General features: G+C 39.4%; 1 protein-coding gene across 2 annotated transcripts in view; it reads left to right on the forward strand.

Moving 5' to 3' along the window:
• Positions 1-17,421, forward strand: part of TSG101 (tumor susceptibility 101) — a 44,350-nt gene extending 26,929 nt beyond the window's left edge. For both annotated transcript variants that reach the window (XM_053560817.1, XM_053560818.1), the window contains 3 exons: positions 13,652-13,854; positions 15,751-15,990; positions 17,082-17,421. In XM_053560817.1, coding sequence (XP_053416792.1) covers positions 13,652-13,854; positions 15,751-15,990; positions 17,082-17,171 — 533 coding nt within the window. In that variant the 3' untranslated portion in view covers positions 17,172-17,421. The remainder of the gene's footprint in view (positions 1-13,651; positions 13,855-15,750; positions 15,991-17,081) is intronic.
• The last annotated feature ends 760 nt before the right edge of the window (positions 17,422-18,181 follow it).

Here is an 18,181-nt window from a genome sequence, read left to right on the forward strand (position 1 = left end):
CATTGAGATGATAGTATAATCTCTGATTTATAGAAAACCTCAGTTTATAAAGATTTCTGTCTTTTCTCTTTTTTTCTTTGTTTTGAGACAGAGTCTTACTTTGTCGCTCTGGGGTTGAATGCCTTGGCATCATAGCTCACAGCAACCTCACACTCTTGGGTTCAAGTGATCCTCATGCCTCAGCTTCCCGAATAGCTAGGGCTACAGGTGCCCTCCACAACACTTGGCTAATTTTTCTATTTTTGGTAGAGACAGGATTTTGCTCTTGCTCAGTCTGGTCTCAAACTCCTGAGCTCAAACACTACCCTTCTTGGCCTCCCAGAGTGTTAGGATTACAGTTGTGAGCCACCAGACCTAGCCTATAAAAATCTTCTATATGTTAACTCATTTCTCTACATTAGACGTGAAGCATTTTATAGCTTAGGTGATTTCTATATATCAAAAAAGTAGGGATTAGAATATGGTATATGTAAAATCAGATCTCATGTTTATGATTTTAGAATAGGTAATCAAATCAACCAATATTTTAATGTCTTTTTCAAGAGCATTGTCTTATCATTTTATGATAATTTAGTGTTACCTTTAATGTGTGTTTTCTACCCTTTATTGCTTGCCTACTGGATTTATTTTCATCATATTTTAGTGATATACTGTTGACCCTTGAAACTGTAATAAAGAAAAGCAGAAATATAAAAGGTATAATTAGAGTGTTACAGTTCACAGTCAACATTTTCTCACTGTATCACTGGTCAGGATTTGTGCTATTCTGTTACTGAGGTCACGAGAAAGAGTAAATGTGATTATTTATCCTTTGTTCTTTTTGAAACTTGGCAATTTCATTTGGTAAGTTTTGGTTTTATGGTATAAAACAAACACCTCATTGAAGGCACCATTAATTAACTTTCATCTTTTTATGTAACTGTCTTTCAGCCATCTTCAACAATACTAAAGTGAAAGAACCATTTAAAAATGAAACAATAGAGTTTGCATTCGTTATAGCAACCTGTTCTGAAAAAGTGGTAAAGCAAAGGTTGAGGATGGGGCGGCACCCATGGCTCAAAGGAGTAGGGCGCCAGCCCCATATACTGGAGGTGACAGGTTCAAACCCGGCCCAGCCAAAAACTGCAAAAAAAAAAAGAGGCTGAGGATGGATACAGATCTTGGGACTATTGTCAGTGTAGGTTTTGAACAACATTTAAAAGAAAATTAGATAATTTGTTTTGTTATCTCATCATTGCATAGCTTTTTTTGTTACCTAGATAAACAGCTTCCTGCCTAGCCTGACTTAAAACCAGCCCTTGTTGGGCTTGGCACCTGTGGCTCAAGCAGTTAAGGCTCCAGCCACATACACCTGAGCTGGTAGGTTCAAATCCAGCCCAGGCCCGCTAAACAACAAAGACGGCTGCAACCAAAAACTAGCTGGGCGTTGTGGCAGGCATTATAGTCCCAGCTACTTGGGAGGTGGAGGCAGGAGAATCGCTTGAGCCCAGGAGTTGGAGGTTGCCGTGAGCTGTGATGCTACAGCACTCTACCCAAGGCAGCTTGAGGCTCTGTCTCAAACAAACAAAAAAAAAAAACCCTTTTTGAAATTCGAGCTCACTAAAGGCATAGAGTAAACAATAAAGGTAGTTGGGGTTTTTTTGGTTTCTTTGTTTTTTGAGACAGTCTCACAAGCTATTACCCTGGGTAGAGTGCCGTGGCATCGTCATAGCTCACAGCAACCTCCAACTCTTGGGCTCAAGATATTCTCTTGCTTCAATTTTTCTATTTTTAGTAGAGATAGGGTCTCGCTTTTGCTCAGGCTGGTCTCGAGCTCCTGATCTTAGACAAGCCACCCGCCTTGGCCTCCCAGAGTGCTAGGATTACAGGCCTGAGCCACCATGCCCGGCCCCAAGTGATTTCATTATTTAACAACTACCTTTATTGGCAAGGCATGATGGCTCATGCCTGTAATCCTAGCACTCTGGGAGGTCAAGGCGGGTGTATTGCTTGAGCTCAGGTGTTTGAGACCAGACTGAGCCAGAGTAGACCTCTAGTCTCTTAAAAAAAAAAAAAAAAAAAAAAGGCCAGGCATTATGGCAGGCTCCTGTAGACTGAGGCTGAGGCAAGAGAATCACTTGAGCCCAAGAGTTTGAGGTTGCTGTGAGTGAGGTGTGATGCAAACAGCATTCTACCAAGGGTAACAGAAAAAAGAAAGAAAGAAAGACAGAGAAACTACTTGGTAGGTGGTCTGGTGCCTCCCCATCAGGTCTAAGCAATTGTAGTGAATTTTAATGAATTTACTGTCTTATGAGGGAGGGAAAAATTGTAATCTGTAATTTAAATTCTTCCCACAAGTCACCGTAAGACCAGAGGTGCTTCAATCTGTGCAAATGGTTACTGAACATTTGCTACTGGAAAATGATGTGGAACCTGGACAAGTTCCCTTAAATTCTTCTGTCCATGGCAGGCATTATTTACCAACAAGAGCATCAGAAGGCAAACTTTTCTTGGTACCTGAGCATAAAATTTAAATTTTTTAAAAGTTTAAATTTCTTTTTCTCATAGCTAGGCATGGGTGAAACAGACTGAGCAGCAATTATTGGCTTGTCTTCAGTAGGTTGTGTGGCCTTAGGCAATTCTCAGCTTCTGGTGGACCCTTGTCCTGAGGTGGAAACAGATAGTGAGAAGCATTAGTCAGAGAAGAGGTTTCAAAGAACGTTAAATAACTTTTTTTTATTTTCTTTCTGTTTTTATTTTATTTTATTTATTTATTTTTTTTGGCCTGGGCAGGGTTTGAACCCGCCACCTCTGGCATATGGGACCGGCGCCCTACTCCTTGAGCCACAGGCGCCGCCCTTATTTTTTTTTTTTTTTGAGACCAAGTCTCACTATGTTGCCCTTGGTTGAGAGCCGAGTTGTAACGGCTCACAGCAACCTCCAACAACTGGGCTTAAGCGATTCTCCTGCCTCAGCCTCCCAAGTAGCTGGGACTACAAGCACACATCACAACTCCTGGCTGTTTTCTGTTGCAGTTGTCATTGTTGTTTAGCAGGCCAGCTGTGGGTTTGAACCCGCCAACCTCGGTGTATGTGGCTGGCACCATAACCACTGTGCTACCGGCGCCCAGCCACTTTATTTTCCTTTTAATATGTCTTCTTGATGGGTGTTACAGTGCCATGGCTAATGTTTTATAGAAACTTTGTAACTGAACATTGATTGGTCTCTTTGTATACATATTTTCTTTTTTTTGTATTGGCAGTTTTTATTTTTATTTCATTTTTATTTATTTATTTATTGAGACAGAGTTGCATTATGTCACCCTCGGTAGCGAGGCATGGTATCACAGCTCACAGCAATCTCAAACTCTTGGACTTAAGCGATTCTCTTGCTTTAGCCTCCCAAGTAGCTGGGACTACAGGCACCCACCACAACGCCTGGCTATTTTTGTTTTTGTTGTTGTTGTAGTTGTCATTGTTGTTTAGCAAGGCCGGGGCCAAGTTCGATCCCACCGATGTATGTGGCCGGCACCCTAACCACTGAGCTACGGGCACTGAGCCAAGTTTTTATTTTTCAAGAGCCTCTCGCCCTGTACACATTTTCTATGACTGTAGATCTTCGCTCACTTTCATGTCTGTATCATTTTTATTGTCATATTATTTTTGTTCAGTAAATAATTTGTGATAAAAGGTGTTTCAAAAATATATCTTTTTCTTCAAGTAAAAGCGTATGTTTCTTTTTAATTAAATTATAGCTGTGTACATTAATGCAATCATGGGGTACAATGTGCTGGTTTTATATACCATTTTAAATATTTTCATCAAACTGGTTAACATAGCCTTCACTACATTTTCTTAGTTGTTGAAAGCATATGTTTCTTTTCTTTTTTTTTTTTGAGACAGAGCCTCAAGCTGTCGCCCTGGGTAGAGTGCCGTGGCATCACAGCTCACAGCAACCTCAAACTCCTGGGCTCAAGCGATTCTGCTGCCTCTGCCTCCCAAGTAGCTGGGACTATAGGCACCCGCCACAGTACCTAGCTATTTTTTTGGTTGCAGCCGTCATTGTTGTTTGGCAGGCTCCGGCTGGATTCGAACCCGCCAGCTCAGGTGTATGTGGCTGGCACCTTAGCCGCTTGAGCCACAAGTGCCAAGCCGAAAGTATATGTTTCTTAAGAACAAAAGCTGTTTTGTTAGAATTAGGCATGTGACTTTCAGCAAGTTGGCATTGCCAAAACTATAAGAGAATTTGAACTCTGACTTTAAAATTATTTGACCACTACCAAATTATAAAGGATAAGTTTAGGAGATAATATTAATACTTACTGTGTTCTTTTAATAGCAAACATCAGAGGAAAGCCAAAGCAGGTTTGGATATGTGGTCATATATTTTTGGGACTGACAAAGAGGCACTCAGGAGAAGCTTGGGCATTCCTGTGGAGGACGCCAAACTCCACTTGGTGGGGAAGAATGGCATAATGTAGGATTAGGAAATTTCCACCTTGATGCATGCACAGTACTACCTGCCAGATCCTGATGCTGGTGGTGCACCTGGGTGGCATTGGTCAGGAGTAATAAAGTTATTTGATATCATAATCCAAATTAAGAAACACTTTGAATTTATCAAGCAGGCCAGGCATGGTGGCTGACTCCTAGCACTCTGGGGAACCAAGACAAGCAGATTGCTTAAGCTCAGGAGTTCAACACCAGCCTGAGAAAGAATAAGATGAGAATGTCTCTACTAAAAAAAGAATGTCTCTACTAAAAAAACTAGAAAAATTGGCCTGGCATTGTGGCTGGCACCTGTAGTCCCAGCTACTCGGGAAGCTGAGGCAAGAGGGTCACTTGAGCCCAACAGATTGCTGTGAGTTATGATGACACCATGGCACTCAGGGCAACAGAGTAAGACTAGATAGATAGATAGATAGATAGATAGATAGATAGATAGATAGATAGATAGATAGATAGATAGATAGAATTTATCAAACAAATGTTCAAGAATGTTACTTAGTATAGTTTAGTGTGGTGCCACTCAGTAAAGCCTCTACATATTATGAATATATGTATAAAGTCAGTGGACTAATTGACTCCTTTGTCAAGTTCCTCAGAGGATATACTATCAACCATACTTCCCAAAATCTCAATGGAATCTTTTTATCAAAGAATGATAGAGATGTCTTCAGCCTTGATTTACATATTATTTTGGAGACTCTGATGTGACAAAGGAAGTGAAGAGGTTGGAAGAAAAACTAACAAAATGTGGTGTTTTTGGCCTAGGACTTGACCCTGGAATAAGAAAGACTAATTGTCTGGATTCTGTTTGTTGAAAGGAAGCACGCAGTTAATTCTTGCTTGCTTGAAGAATTAGCAAGAATCTTGGATGACATTTCTTACAATCCAATAATCTTGAAGAGATAGATGTGCCTTTGGATGTAATAATTTTAAATTTTCCTATGTTCCATTGGAATTCCATTTCCAAATGGAAAGTTTTCTTTTATGTACATGAGATAATGCTTATAATTTATTATAAAAGGTGCTGTCAAAAATAATAAATCTCATATTTTTAGGAACAACTCCTTTTTGTATTTCCAATGCAAAGAGCTACATAAAAATTTAGTATTTTTTTTCTTGGCACACATGCTATGTACTTCTAATAGTTTGGGGGGTTGTTTTGACAATGGAGAAAGTTACCTTGTCATTTGTCCCATATCCCACTTAGTTCGTTTTTTGATGTTGTGGTTTTGTGAAGGTTTTTATTCTTTTGTTTTTTTGTGACAGCATCTCTGTTGCCCATGGTAGACTGCAATGGCATCATCATAGCCCATTACAGCCTCAAACTCCTGGGCTCAAGTGATCTTTCTGCCTCACCCTTCCAAAGTGCTATTACAGCTGGCCTGGAGTATGTCTTTAAAGCAAAACAGAAAAACATGTCTTTTTTTTTTTTTTTTAACTATAGCCATTTAGCCTGTGCAAACCAAAATCATGCTTTTAAAAGGATTTTACATTATAAAACAAAACTAATTTCTACAAAACCCCAAAACCAGAGCTCTTAAAGACTTTTTCCATGGTCTAGCCTCTGTTGAAAAGTTACTTACATATGATCTTGAATTTATTAATTCATCCCCACTTTGGTAATCAGTAAATAATGAAGGAATAAACCTATTGACACAGAAAATAAAATCTAACTGGTAATATGTGTTGAAAACTTAACCCAGAGGTCCTTTTTCCTGTTAACTGTAGTAATTGTTTTATGCATGAATACACACACACACACACACACACACACACATCTTATTAACCAGTTTTATATGTACAATTCTAGAAAAGAAATGAGTATGAGCCTCAGGAAACATTATGAAGTTTCTTAACAACCACCTCAACCTTCACACCTGTCAAGAGATTCAAACAGAATTTGACAATTTCATAATCCTGGTCCCAGCAGAGTGTAAAAGTTCTCTTTTGAAGGTTGACTTATTTTAGGAGGCTGTGTAGATGATTATAGTTGGATTTATAACTCTGATTCCTAGACATTAGGTCTTTAATATACATACAGCGTGAATTTCAATTAATTGCAGTTTGATAATAGCAACATTGAAGAATGGGTGCTAGGGCTGGGAGCTGTGGCTCATGCCTATAATCCCAGCACTTCGGGAAGACAAACAAGGTGGGTGGATTGCTTGAGCTTACAGTGGGTGGATTGCTTGAGCTTACAGGTTCAAGACCAGCCTGAGCAAGAGCAAGACCCCATTTCTAAAAATAGCCACCTCTTCCCTCCTTCATTCTGGACTATAGTTGTATTTCATCACTTGTATGAAAGTGTGAGTGATTATGTATTGGTTTCATAATAGTACTGAGTACATAGGATACTTTTTCTTCCATTCTTAAGGAGGGGAGGTCAGGAGGAGGAAGGGTAATTGGTGGGACCTCACCTATTGTGCACAATGCAAGGGTACATGTCAAAACTATTGAGAGTAGAGTATAAATGTCTTAACACAACAAATAAGTGAGGTGAAGGCTGTGTTGACCAGTTTGATGTAAGCATTCCAAATTGTATATGAAGTCAGCACATTGTACCCCATAAATTCATTAATGTATGCAGTTATAAAAATAAATAATAAATAAATAAATATAGCCAAGTGTTGTGGCGGGTGCCCATAGTCCCAGCTACTCAGGAGGCTGAGGCAAGAGAATCGCTTAAGCCTAAGAGGTTGTGGTTGCTGCGAGCTATGATGCCACAGCACTCTACTGAAGGGTATAAAGTGTGACTCTGTCTCAAAAAAAGGAGACAGGATCTCACTTTGTTATCTAGACTAGAATGCAGTGTCATGATCATAGCTCACTGTAGCCTCAAACAATTGGTCTCAAGCAATCTTCCTAACTCAGCCTACCAAGTAGCTAAGACTACAATAAGTGTCTTACTAATTTTTTTTTTAAGAGGTGTGGTCTTGGGCAGTGCCAGTAACTCAGTGGATAGGGTGCCGGCCACATACACCGAAGCTGGAGGGTTTGAACCCAGCCCAGACCAGCTAAAAACAACAATGACAACTGCCAACAACCACCAAAAAATAGCTGGGTGTTGTGGTGGGTGCCTGTAGTCTCAGCTACATGGGAGGCTGAGGCAAGAGAATCGCTTGAGCCCAAGAGTTTGAGGTTGCTGTGAGCTGTGACACCACATCACTCTACCCAGGGCGACAACTTGAGACTCTGTCTTAAAAAAAAAAAAAAAGGAGATGTGGTCTTGCTGTGTTGCCCAGGCTGCTCTCAAACTCCTGGCCTTCAGCAATCCTCTCAACTCAGCCTCCTAAAGTGCTGGGACTACAGGCATGAGCCACTATGTCCACCTATACACTGAAATTAAAAGCAATTTAAAAGATAAATTGAGGCTCCCTGATTAGCCATTCCAAATTGTATATAAAATCAGCACATTATACCCCATAAATGCATTAATGTACACAGTTAGGATTTAAAAAAAAAAAAAAAAAGAGTAAAGCAAAGTTCCAGAGCCTGCATATGGCCTAGCAGTAGAATTAGAAGCATACATATTTGTAGACTATCAAAGCCTTTTGTAAGCAGTGTAATGAATTTGCAGAGTTTGTACCTAATAGCACAAATCAAATTTCCTTTGCTTGTGTAGTTATTTGAAATGTTGCTCCAACTTCAGAGATTGACCTATTTTGTGTTTTTATTATGAAAGGAAATAGCCTCATATCAGCTTGATCTACTTTCTCAGTAAATAGTAAACTGGGATTACTTAGGCTCCATAGTTTGCTATGGCAGACCAAGAACCATTATGTGGGCCTGAGTTAAGTCACAGAAGTAAAAATGCTGGGATGATTCACTTTTGCTAGTTAGAAGTGACAATAGAAAAATTACTGTTTAGTCATCATGTATTTTTTCCCTTTGGTATCATCGTGGATTTTCTCTCTAATATAAAACAGCTTCTTTTGAGTTCTGGAAATAGTGATCATCAGTAAGTTCTATTAGGATATAAATAAAACTGATTGTCTTAAGCGTTAAGATAAGGCTTTAAATCAGATAACGTATAATAATGCACTTTGAAAATACTCACCTAATTATTCAGTAAATTTTCATATCTGTGGGTAGTGTTGATTTCCTAAGACTAGAAAATTGTGTCTTATTTCCTATGGATTAAGTTTGGAGAGATCCTACTTAACATTTAAATAAAGTTTTGCTTAGGATTGTCTTTCAAAGGCTGTTTTACTTTTTCAGTTGTTGATCTGGAATTATAGAAGGGCACTTTGAAATCTGACTCTGCTTGGGGAAAGGTCAATGTGTGGGGTATTGAGTATGGTAGTTTGCCACAAATTCTTCTGAATCCAATACTTGTTATAGTAGTTATAGAGAATATTCAAATTTCTAAGACTTGAGGAAAAAAATTCATTTGAAAATTGGTCAAGAATGATATGAGAGCTGGGCACACTAGCTTACGCCTATAATTCTAGCATTCTGGGAGGCCAAGGCAGGTGGATGGCTTGAGCTCAAGAGGTCGAGACCAGCCTGAGCAATGGTGAGACCCCTGTCTCTACTAAAATAGAAAAATTATCTGGGCATTGTGATGAGTGCCTATAGGCTCAGTTACTGGGGAGGCTGAGGCTGAGGCGTGAGGATCTCTTGAGCCCAAGAGTTTGAGATTGCTATGAGCTATGATGACCCAATAGAGTGAGACTTTAAAAAAAAAAAAAACTAGTTGAGAATCTCCCACCAAATCTTTTGTCTTTGTTTACTTAAACAGTCTGCAAAATTGACACCATTCATTGAATTTTAAACTTTAATAGTTTTTGTTTACTTGTTTGACTTTCAATTTTTTTTTCTTTTTTGATTTTTGTTCAGATCTTAATTACAACTTAAATTACAATTCTTTTTTGTAGAGACAGAGTGTCACTGTACCGCCCTCGGGTAGAGTGCCATGGCATCACACGGCTCACAGCAACCTCTATCTCTTGGGCTTACGCGATTCTCTTGCCTCAGCCTCCCGAGCAGCTGGGACTACAGGCGCCCGGCTATTTTTTTGTTGTTGTTGTTGCAGTTTGGCTGGGGCTGGGTTTGAACCCGCCACCTTCAGCATATGGGGCCGGCGCCTTACTGAGCCACAGGCGCCGCCCTAAATTACAATTCTTTGTAGACAGTAAGTTAGAATAAGATAAGTTTTTATATACTTTATAATAAGGTCTGTATATGAGAGATATAAGAGTAGGTGTAATCTTGGCATTTCTAACCTCCCCAGGTGAACTATGACCTTTATTGGCCAAAGGACTGCTTCCTGGGCTTGGTTTGTAATTTCAATGTTAATGACTTTGGCTGAAGAGTTGTGAAGGACTTCCTTGGTTCTGTTAACTCCTGAAGGGGATTAGCACTGAATTATGGTGGCTGCTCAAGCAGAATTGTTTGAATAAATAGAAGCAGTAGATAGGGTTCAAACCATAATGTTAAATATTTTATTCTATTATTCACTTTTTTTTTTTTTTTTTTTTGAGATAGTCTCACTTTGTCATTCTTGGCAGGGTGCTGTGGCATCATAGCTCACAGCAACCTCAAACCCTTGGGCTCAAGCAATTCTCTTGCCTCAGTCCTCAGTAGCTGGGACTATAGGCTCCTGCCACAATGCCTGGCTATTTTTTTTTTTAGAGACAAGGTCTCCCTCTGGCTCAGTCTGGTCTCAAGCCTGTGAGCTCAGGCAGTCCACCTGCCTCGGCCTCCCAAAGTGCTAGGATTACAGGCGTTAGCCACCATGCCTGGCTCCATTATTCACTTTTCAACAGCCTTTCCAACCACACTTCTTCAAAGAAATATAGAAGTTTGATTTTCTGATTTTCAGGTAGTAGAGGTATTGATTAGTTCTTTCATTTAATACTACTTGCCATTTATTTTAGAGCTCTTAAATATATTATTTATAAATAATTTCAGTAATTACCTTTTTCTAAATTCTAGCAGAAGGTAAGAGAAAGGAAGTTTCCAAAAAAGTATGTCCTAAGGATTTCTAACCATATGGGGCCCTGATATTGTCTAGAACTCCTGGAAAATAACTAATTCTTTTGGTTTCAGGAAATCATTCAGTAATAGTTTGCCATTTGTATATTTAGTATTTAATATTTTAGTTGCATAATAAGGATTGTACAGTCCTTTTCACAAAATGTTTTTCTGTTTTTATTTTTTATTTCAGATTAATATGAGTGTACAAACGATTAGGTCCCTGGTGAAGTTGTGCCCTGCACGTGCCATGTACCCTTCCATTGTGCTCATTAGGTGGAAGCACACCAGTCCTCTTCCCTCCTCTCAACTTAAATTAATGAGCTTTTCTCTTTAATGTGGGTGTATAGGCTCGGCACCTGTGGCTCAAGGGCTAAGGTGCCAGCCATATATACCTGAGCTGGCGGGTTCAAATCCAGCCCAGGCCACCAGACGACGACGACAACAGCAACCAAAAAATAGCCAGGTGTTGTGGCGGGCGCCTATATCCCAGCTACTTGGGAGGTGGAGGCAAGAGAATCACTTGAGCCCAGGAGTTGGAGGTTGCTGTATGCCACGACACTCTACCTAGGCCGACAGCTTAAGGCTCTGTCTCAATTAAAAAAAAAAGGGGGGGGTATATATTAATTTGTCTGCTGGTTTCATATTAGTATTGAGTACATTGGGTACTTGTTTTTCCATTCTTATGATACTTTACTAAAGAGAATGTTCTCCAGGGCAGCACCTGTGACTCATGGGTAGGGTGCCGGCCCCATATACAGAGGGTGGCAGGTTCAAACCCGGCCACAGCCAAACTGCAACAAAAAAATAGCCGGGCGTTGTGGCCAGCGCCTGTAGTCCCAGCTATGCTGGAGGCTGAGGCAAGAGAATCGCTTAAGCCCAGGAGTTGGAGGTTGCTGGGAGCTGTGATGCTACGGCACTCTACCAGGGCAATAAAGTGAGACTCTGTCTCTAAAAAAAAAAAGAGAGAGAGAGAATGTTCTCCAACTCTATCCAGGTTAATACAAAAGATGTAAAATCTCCATCTTCTTATGGCTGAATAGTATTCCGTGGTATACATGTACCACAGTTTATTAATCCATTCAGGGGTTGATGGGCACTTGGGTTGTTTCCACATCTTGGCAATTATAAATTGACCTGTGCCAAACAATCTAGTGCAGATGTCTTCGTGATAAAATGATTTTTTTTGCTTCTGGGTAGGTGCCTAGTAATGGGATTACAGGATCAAATGGAAGGTCTATTTTTAGTCCTTTGAAGCGTCTCCATACTTCTTTCCATAGAGGCTGTATTAGTTTGCAGTCCTACCAACAGTATAAGTGTTCCCTTCTCTTCACATCCTCGCCAGCATTTGTAGCTTTGAGAGTTTGTGATGTGGATTATTCTCATTGGGTGTAGGTAATATCTTTGCATGGTTTTGATTTGCATTTTTCTGATGATTAGGAATGATGATAGTTGTGTCATATATGTTGATAAAATGTTTTTAAATTAATCCAGTAAGAACTATTAGGAAAGCAGATTCTAGTTGTGCTGGTGATTGGAGAATTAATCATGTTTAGTGGAGAAAAGATCATTAGCAGAGATGAGGGGGTTTTTTTGCTGTTTTGTTGAGGCAGAGTCTCACTCTGTCACCTGGGCTAGAGTGCCATGGCCTCAGCCCGCCTCTCAGCACCTCAGACTCCTGAATTCAAGAAATCCACCCACCTCGGCCCCTCAGATGTGAGCCACCCTACATAACTAGCCCAGAGATGAGTTTTAACTATAATTTAATGTAGCAGAGAGAAGATGGGCTCAGATATTCAAGAGCATTGAACTTCTTGTTAGTTTAGAAGGGATTAAACAGTGTGTTGATGGGAGAGAGAGAGCTGGTTATGGAAAAAAGCAGGCTCAACTAACGGGTAGAGCTCACGAGTAATTTGCAAGGCCTTCAGGAAGTTTGCCTTTCATAGGTTGTAATTTGCATAATTTAAATTTAGCAAATGTAGACCACAAATTTAAGAATGAGATTGGGATGGTGGTGGTGACAGGCCAGCAAGTAAAAATTTACAGTAGCATCTGGTTGAAAACAAGATTGCAGGTGGATTTCAGCAGTGTTTCCTTATGTTTTTCCATTTACACCCTCCTATAAAACCCTTTTATATCATTTTTCCCCAGTCATCACCCTAAAATGTTAATACCACAGATTATATAGTATATTAATTAAGAATAAAGGCAATTAAGATTAAATATACTTAATTCTATAATAGAACATAATTGAATGTCAAAATGCCATTTATCACTTGCTGATTTAGGACCACAACTAACATTGATAATCATAAAGTATATTCATACTTACATTAAAGGGGAACCTTTTTGAAGAAAGTATCTGAGGGATAAGTTTAATTGATCTGAAATGTGCTCAGAAATTATAAAAGATGCGATTAGAAAGGGACATTTGCAAAAGAATAATGAAGAATCAGAGAATAAATAGAAGTTTATCATCTGTTAGACTTTTGGGATGTCATTCTCTTTTGCTCATTTTTTCTATCCTGTTCTTTTTTTTTTTTTGTAAGTAGTAAAGGAATAAAAGTCTTGCAGAAGGTCCTTATTAACCTGGGAAACTGCCCATTCCCTGCCCCTCTCTAAGGTGGGCTCCTATCTCCTTCGACTTAGCACAAGTCCTGAGGATGGACTTAACCTGAATCAAATGTTTTTCCTTGGTACAAATGTATTGTCTCATTTGTTGGAGATCAGGAATAATTGTAATCCGTAGGCCTCTATATCCACTATATGTCCCTATAGATTACTTTGGTTAGCATACAGCAATTTCTTTGGGTTGTAAATAAGGAAAGTGGATAAATATGGGTTAATAGTAATCTCTTACAGGGAAAGTATTTTTTTTTTATTAAATCAGCTGTGTACGTTAATGTGATCATGGGGCACCATACACTGGTTTTATAGACCGTTTGACACATTTTCATCACACTGGTTAACATAGCCTTCCTGGCATTTTCTCAGTTACAGGGAAAGTATTTCTGAATCAACTCAGATGTTTATGGTGTTTCTGATGAAATGGTAATATTTAACATAAGTTTTTTTAATGCCTCCTGTTTTGAAAATGTGGGCTCAATGCGTCCTATCTCAAGGTTCCTGTGAGAGGACTAAAAAGAACTTGGGAAATATGCAGGTATTTTTGCCTTTGTCTCCTGCAGGTCCCAGTAGAGATGGCACAATCAGTGAGGACACCATCCGAGCCTCTCTCATCTCAGCAGTCAGTGACAAATTGAGATGGAGGATGAAGGAAGAAATGGATCGTGCCCAAGCAGAGCTCAATGCCTTGAAACGAACAGAGGAAGACCTGAAAAAAGGTCACCAGAAACTGGAAGAGATGGTTACTCGTTTAGATCAAGAAGTAGTAAGTAACTCATTGAAAACATGCAAGTCGGGGATTGAATTATAGCCATGGAAAAATGTTCTGTGTGTACTGTAGATGTTGGGGATTAGTAAGAGTTCAGAAACTTTTAGGCATCTTTAGACATTTGAATATAGATCTCTATAGCTTTTGTAGAAATGGAGCCTATGTTTGGCATTTGTTCTTTGATTGGGAGGTGAATAATATTTAAAGCATTTTACTTGCACGTTCACTCTAGGAAATGATGTTTCCTTCCAGGGAGGACTATTTGAATGTGGAATGCTGTTGATTACCCAGGAATTGAGAATTTTAGAGAGTTCTAAGCCATGATAAAGATCTGCAGATCAATCAGGCTTGGTGGCTCATGCTTGTGATCCCAGAACTTTGGGAGGCCAAGGCTGGAGGATCATTTGAGGCCAGGAGTTCAAGACTCCCCCTGCATAACATAGCAAGACCCCATCTCTACCAAAAAAAAAAATTTTAAATAGCTGGGTATGCACACCTGTAATCCCAGCACTCTGGGGAGGCTGAGGCAGGTATATTGCCTGAGCTTACAGGTTTGAGACCAACCTGAGCTAGAGTGAGACCCCACCTCTAAAACTAGCTGGGCTTTGTAGCAGGTGCCTATAGGCCCAGCTACTTGGGAGGCTGAGGCAAGAAAATCACTTGAGCCCAAGAGTTAGAGGTTGCCATGAGCGACAAAGATGAGACTCTGTCTCAAAAATCAGAAAAAAATCTGGGTTCTTGGTGGCACATACCTATAATCCCAAGCTAATTGGGAAGCTGAGGCAGGAGGGTGGCTTAAGCCAGGCTTTTGTGGTTGCAGTGAGCTATATGATCATGCCACTACACTCCAGCCTAGGCAATAAAGAAAGACCATCTCTTTAAAAAAAAAAATCTGTAGACCTAAGGTACAGACTTAATGGACAGTTCTATTTTGTTTCCAAGTTTATGTGAGCTATTTTTAAAAGTATCTTCAGCAAACCTTCTAACTTAATAATCCAGATATAATTTGGTTGACTTGTGAGCTATGTATAAACATATGCAAATTTAGTTAAGCTTTCTAATACTTATAGCAGGCAGCTGTGCTTTGGTGGTACCAACGTAATTAAAGCTCCAGCATCACTCTTCACTTTTCAACCCCATGAGGGAAAATTTATTCCAACAAACCTGCATTTTTTATTAAAAAGTAGGGCGGCGCCTGTGGCTCAAGGAGCAGGGTGCCGTTCCCACATGCCGGAGGTGGCGGTTTCAAACCTAGCCCCAGCCAAAAAAAAAAACACACACACACACACACGAGTTGTTGTAGGTTTGTAGAAAGTGATTTGTAGGTTGACAGCCTTACAAAATTTTTCTCGTGTGTAAAGTGAGTCTCACAGTAGCCATCTATTTTCAAAAGTGACACTAATATAATTTAGAGCCTATAGCCACCACCTACAATATCGAGGTGTAACTAGAATGCAAGTGTTCGGGGCTCTTTGCATTGAATCCTCTACATAAACAGGGGAAAGTTATTCTATGACACATGCCCACTTATTTGGAAGAAAAATCTCTTTTATGGTTTTCTGTGAAAGGGAACCTCCTGCTGGAAAGGTTTTTATCTGATGGCTTAGTTTGTAATTATATGTCACTGCTAAATGATAAGTTTGTCACTGTCACTGAAAGTGCCTTGCCCAGAGTATTTCCATAGTTGTCCTATTTTTACTTAGCATATTAAAACGTACCTTTTCCTTTATCTTTTGACCAATGTGTTATTTAAAACATTCTTGTCCATGACTTGCTTAAACATTACTTTATTCACCAGTCTTTTCCTTTGAAATGGAGTCATAGATATCTGACAAGTGGATAATTATGAACAATTTGTATAAAGCCATCATGCTTGGACTGTTCTGTTTTCAGGCTGAGGTTGATAAAAACATAGAACTTTTGAAAAAGAAGGATGAAGAACTCAGTTCTGCTCTGGAGAAAATGGAAAATCAGTCTGAAAACAATGATATTGATGAAGTTATCATTCCCACAGCCCCACTATACAAACAGATTTTAAATCTGTATGCAGAGGAAAATGCAATTGAAGACACTATCTTTTACCTGGGAGAAGCCTTAAGGCGAGGAGTAATAGACCTGGATGTCTTCCTGAAGGTATGTCTTCCTCATTCTGCTTCGTAGTATTTTAAAATTTGTGTTATAAAGGGACTGACCATGAAACCACAAACCAAGTTTCTCTATAATGTGGGTTTCAGATTATCTTCCCAAAAGAGAGCTACATGTGTGGCTGCAGTAGTGTTTTCTCACCTGTAGATTGCTGAGGATCTGAGTAGGGGAAGAAAAGCTGGCTAGAGGCTGGAATATACCACCTACCATTAATAAATGTAATTCTTCTCTTACTACTGACCCTGACTGAAGTATGAGGCACAGATTTCCATTGGTTCTTTCAGGTCATACCTCCTAAACTAAGATCACTGATTGCCCCATTTTTTAATCTGTTAATTTTTTTAGAGTTGCATAATTTTAGATCAAATGTTTTCCCAGATCAAATAACCCTTCAAGGCACCCTTTAGATCCCTTTTGAATGAAGGTTGTCTCAGGCTTAATGCTATTTACAGACATTAAGATCTAGTAAGCCAAGTTCAGCTACTGCTCTCTGTTGGGCTGTAAAGAACATGGTTTTGGGAATAATAACAGCTACCTTTTAGATACTTGATCCAGCTGCAGTATAATAGAAGACTGATCAAGTCACTTGCTGATCTTGCTTCTCTGGCTATGGGTGAATGTGGCCAAACCATGAGCCTTGGAACTGGTCTAAGTGTGTAAATAGCTGAGTATAAACCAGAGACCCAAAAGAGGATTCCTTTTCTGTATAACCTTCTGTATGGGTAGTAAAGCTTAGGAAAGATGCACTTGGAGAGGCAAGAGAGGTATGCTGTTTGCTGTTCATCCCTGCCTTTCCCCTTCTTTTAGCTAAGAGGGGAGAAATATTCATAGTGACTTTTTTGGTAATGTTGGTTGCATCATAGGACAAGTTTCTGAAGATGTAGCTCAAACTCCTGAGCCAGAACCAGCAATATGCTTCCCTATTGGAAAAAGCCTGTGTATTAAGGTATTGGTTGTAAAGGAAGGTTTCACAAAGTTAGGGTTCTCAGATCCCACCTAGGTTATAAACTATGTTGGTACTTTATGCCTGCATCTGGATCAAAGCCATTCTAAACTATTTAAACTTTTTCCCCTCCCAGCATGTACGTCTTCTGTCCCGTAAACAGTTCCAGCTGAGGGCCCTAATGCAAAAAGCAAGAAAGACTGCTGGTCTTAGTGACCTCTACTGACTGCTCTGATAACAGCTGGAGATTGAGCTCGTCTTAAAACATTTTCTTTTCTTCTTTCTTTCTCTTACTAGTAGGTGCCCAGAATAAGTTATTGCAGTTTATCATTCAAGTGTAAAATATTTTGAATCAATAATATATTTTCTGTTTTCTTTTAGTAAAGACTGGCTTTTATTAATGCACTTTCTATCCTCTGTAAACTTTTTGTGCTGAATGTTGGGATTGATTATGCTAAATAAAATTTGTTGCATAATTGTTCTCTTCTTTATTGGACTTCTTTAGGAAAGATCCATGAAACCTTAATAAGCCCAGCTGTTCATTTAACAAATACATATCTTTTAAATTGAAGTATAGTAGGAGTTATTCCATAGCATATAATCTAAATTCTATTTACTATGGGGTGTACCAAATGGTACACCCAAATTTTGAAATTGAGGGATCAGTGACCTTTTTCTGTGAAATGTCCAGGGTAGACCTTCTACCATCCCCTGCTAGATTTTTTTTTTTCTAGGCCTCATTGAACCATAACTCTTTTCATTAAAGAACAGAGTGGCATGTACAGAGCCATATATACCTGAGAGTTGGAAAAAGTTGAGAACTTACCTTAACTAGGTAAGATGGTCTGGCCACAATTAAAGGGGATATTGCCTCCCTGCTTTTTATTATCATTTAAAGTTCATGCTTCATGGCAAGTGATTCTGTAAGCCAAGTATGTGACCACCCAGTGAGCTACATAGCCGGTGTATGTTCTACCCAGTTCATCCAGAAATATTCTATCAAAACGAGAGCGCCAGAAGGCTCATGAAATCACAAAGAAAACATTCTGATTTCAGAAGATTTTAAGATAAATTAGGCAGCCTACAAATGACCAATTTAGCCTCAGTCATCACCAAGGGGGTTTATACAGTTTAGATCTTTTCTTTAAAAACAAAAAAGTTATCAGTATAAAAACTAGCAAAGTCAAGGACGGTGCCTGTCAAGGAGTAGGGCACCAGCCCCATATGCCAGAGGTG

Source organism: Nycticebus coucang, chromosome 14 (genome assembly GCF_027406575.1).
Source record: "Nycticebus coucang isolate mNycCou1 chromosome 14, mNycCou1.pri, whole genome shotgun sequence".
In the NCBI taxonomy this organism is placed as follows: domain Eukaryota; kingdom Metazoa; phylum Chordata; class Mammalia; order Primates; family Lorisidae; genus Nycticebus; species Nycticebus coucang.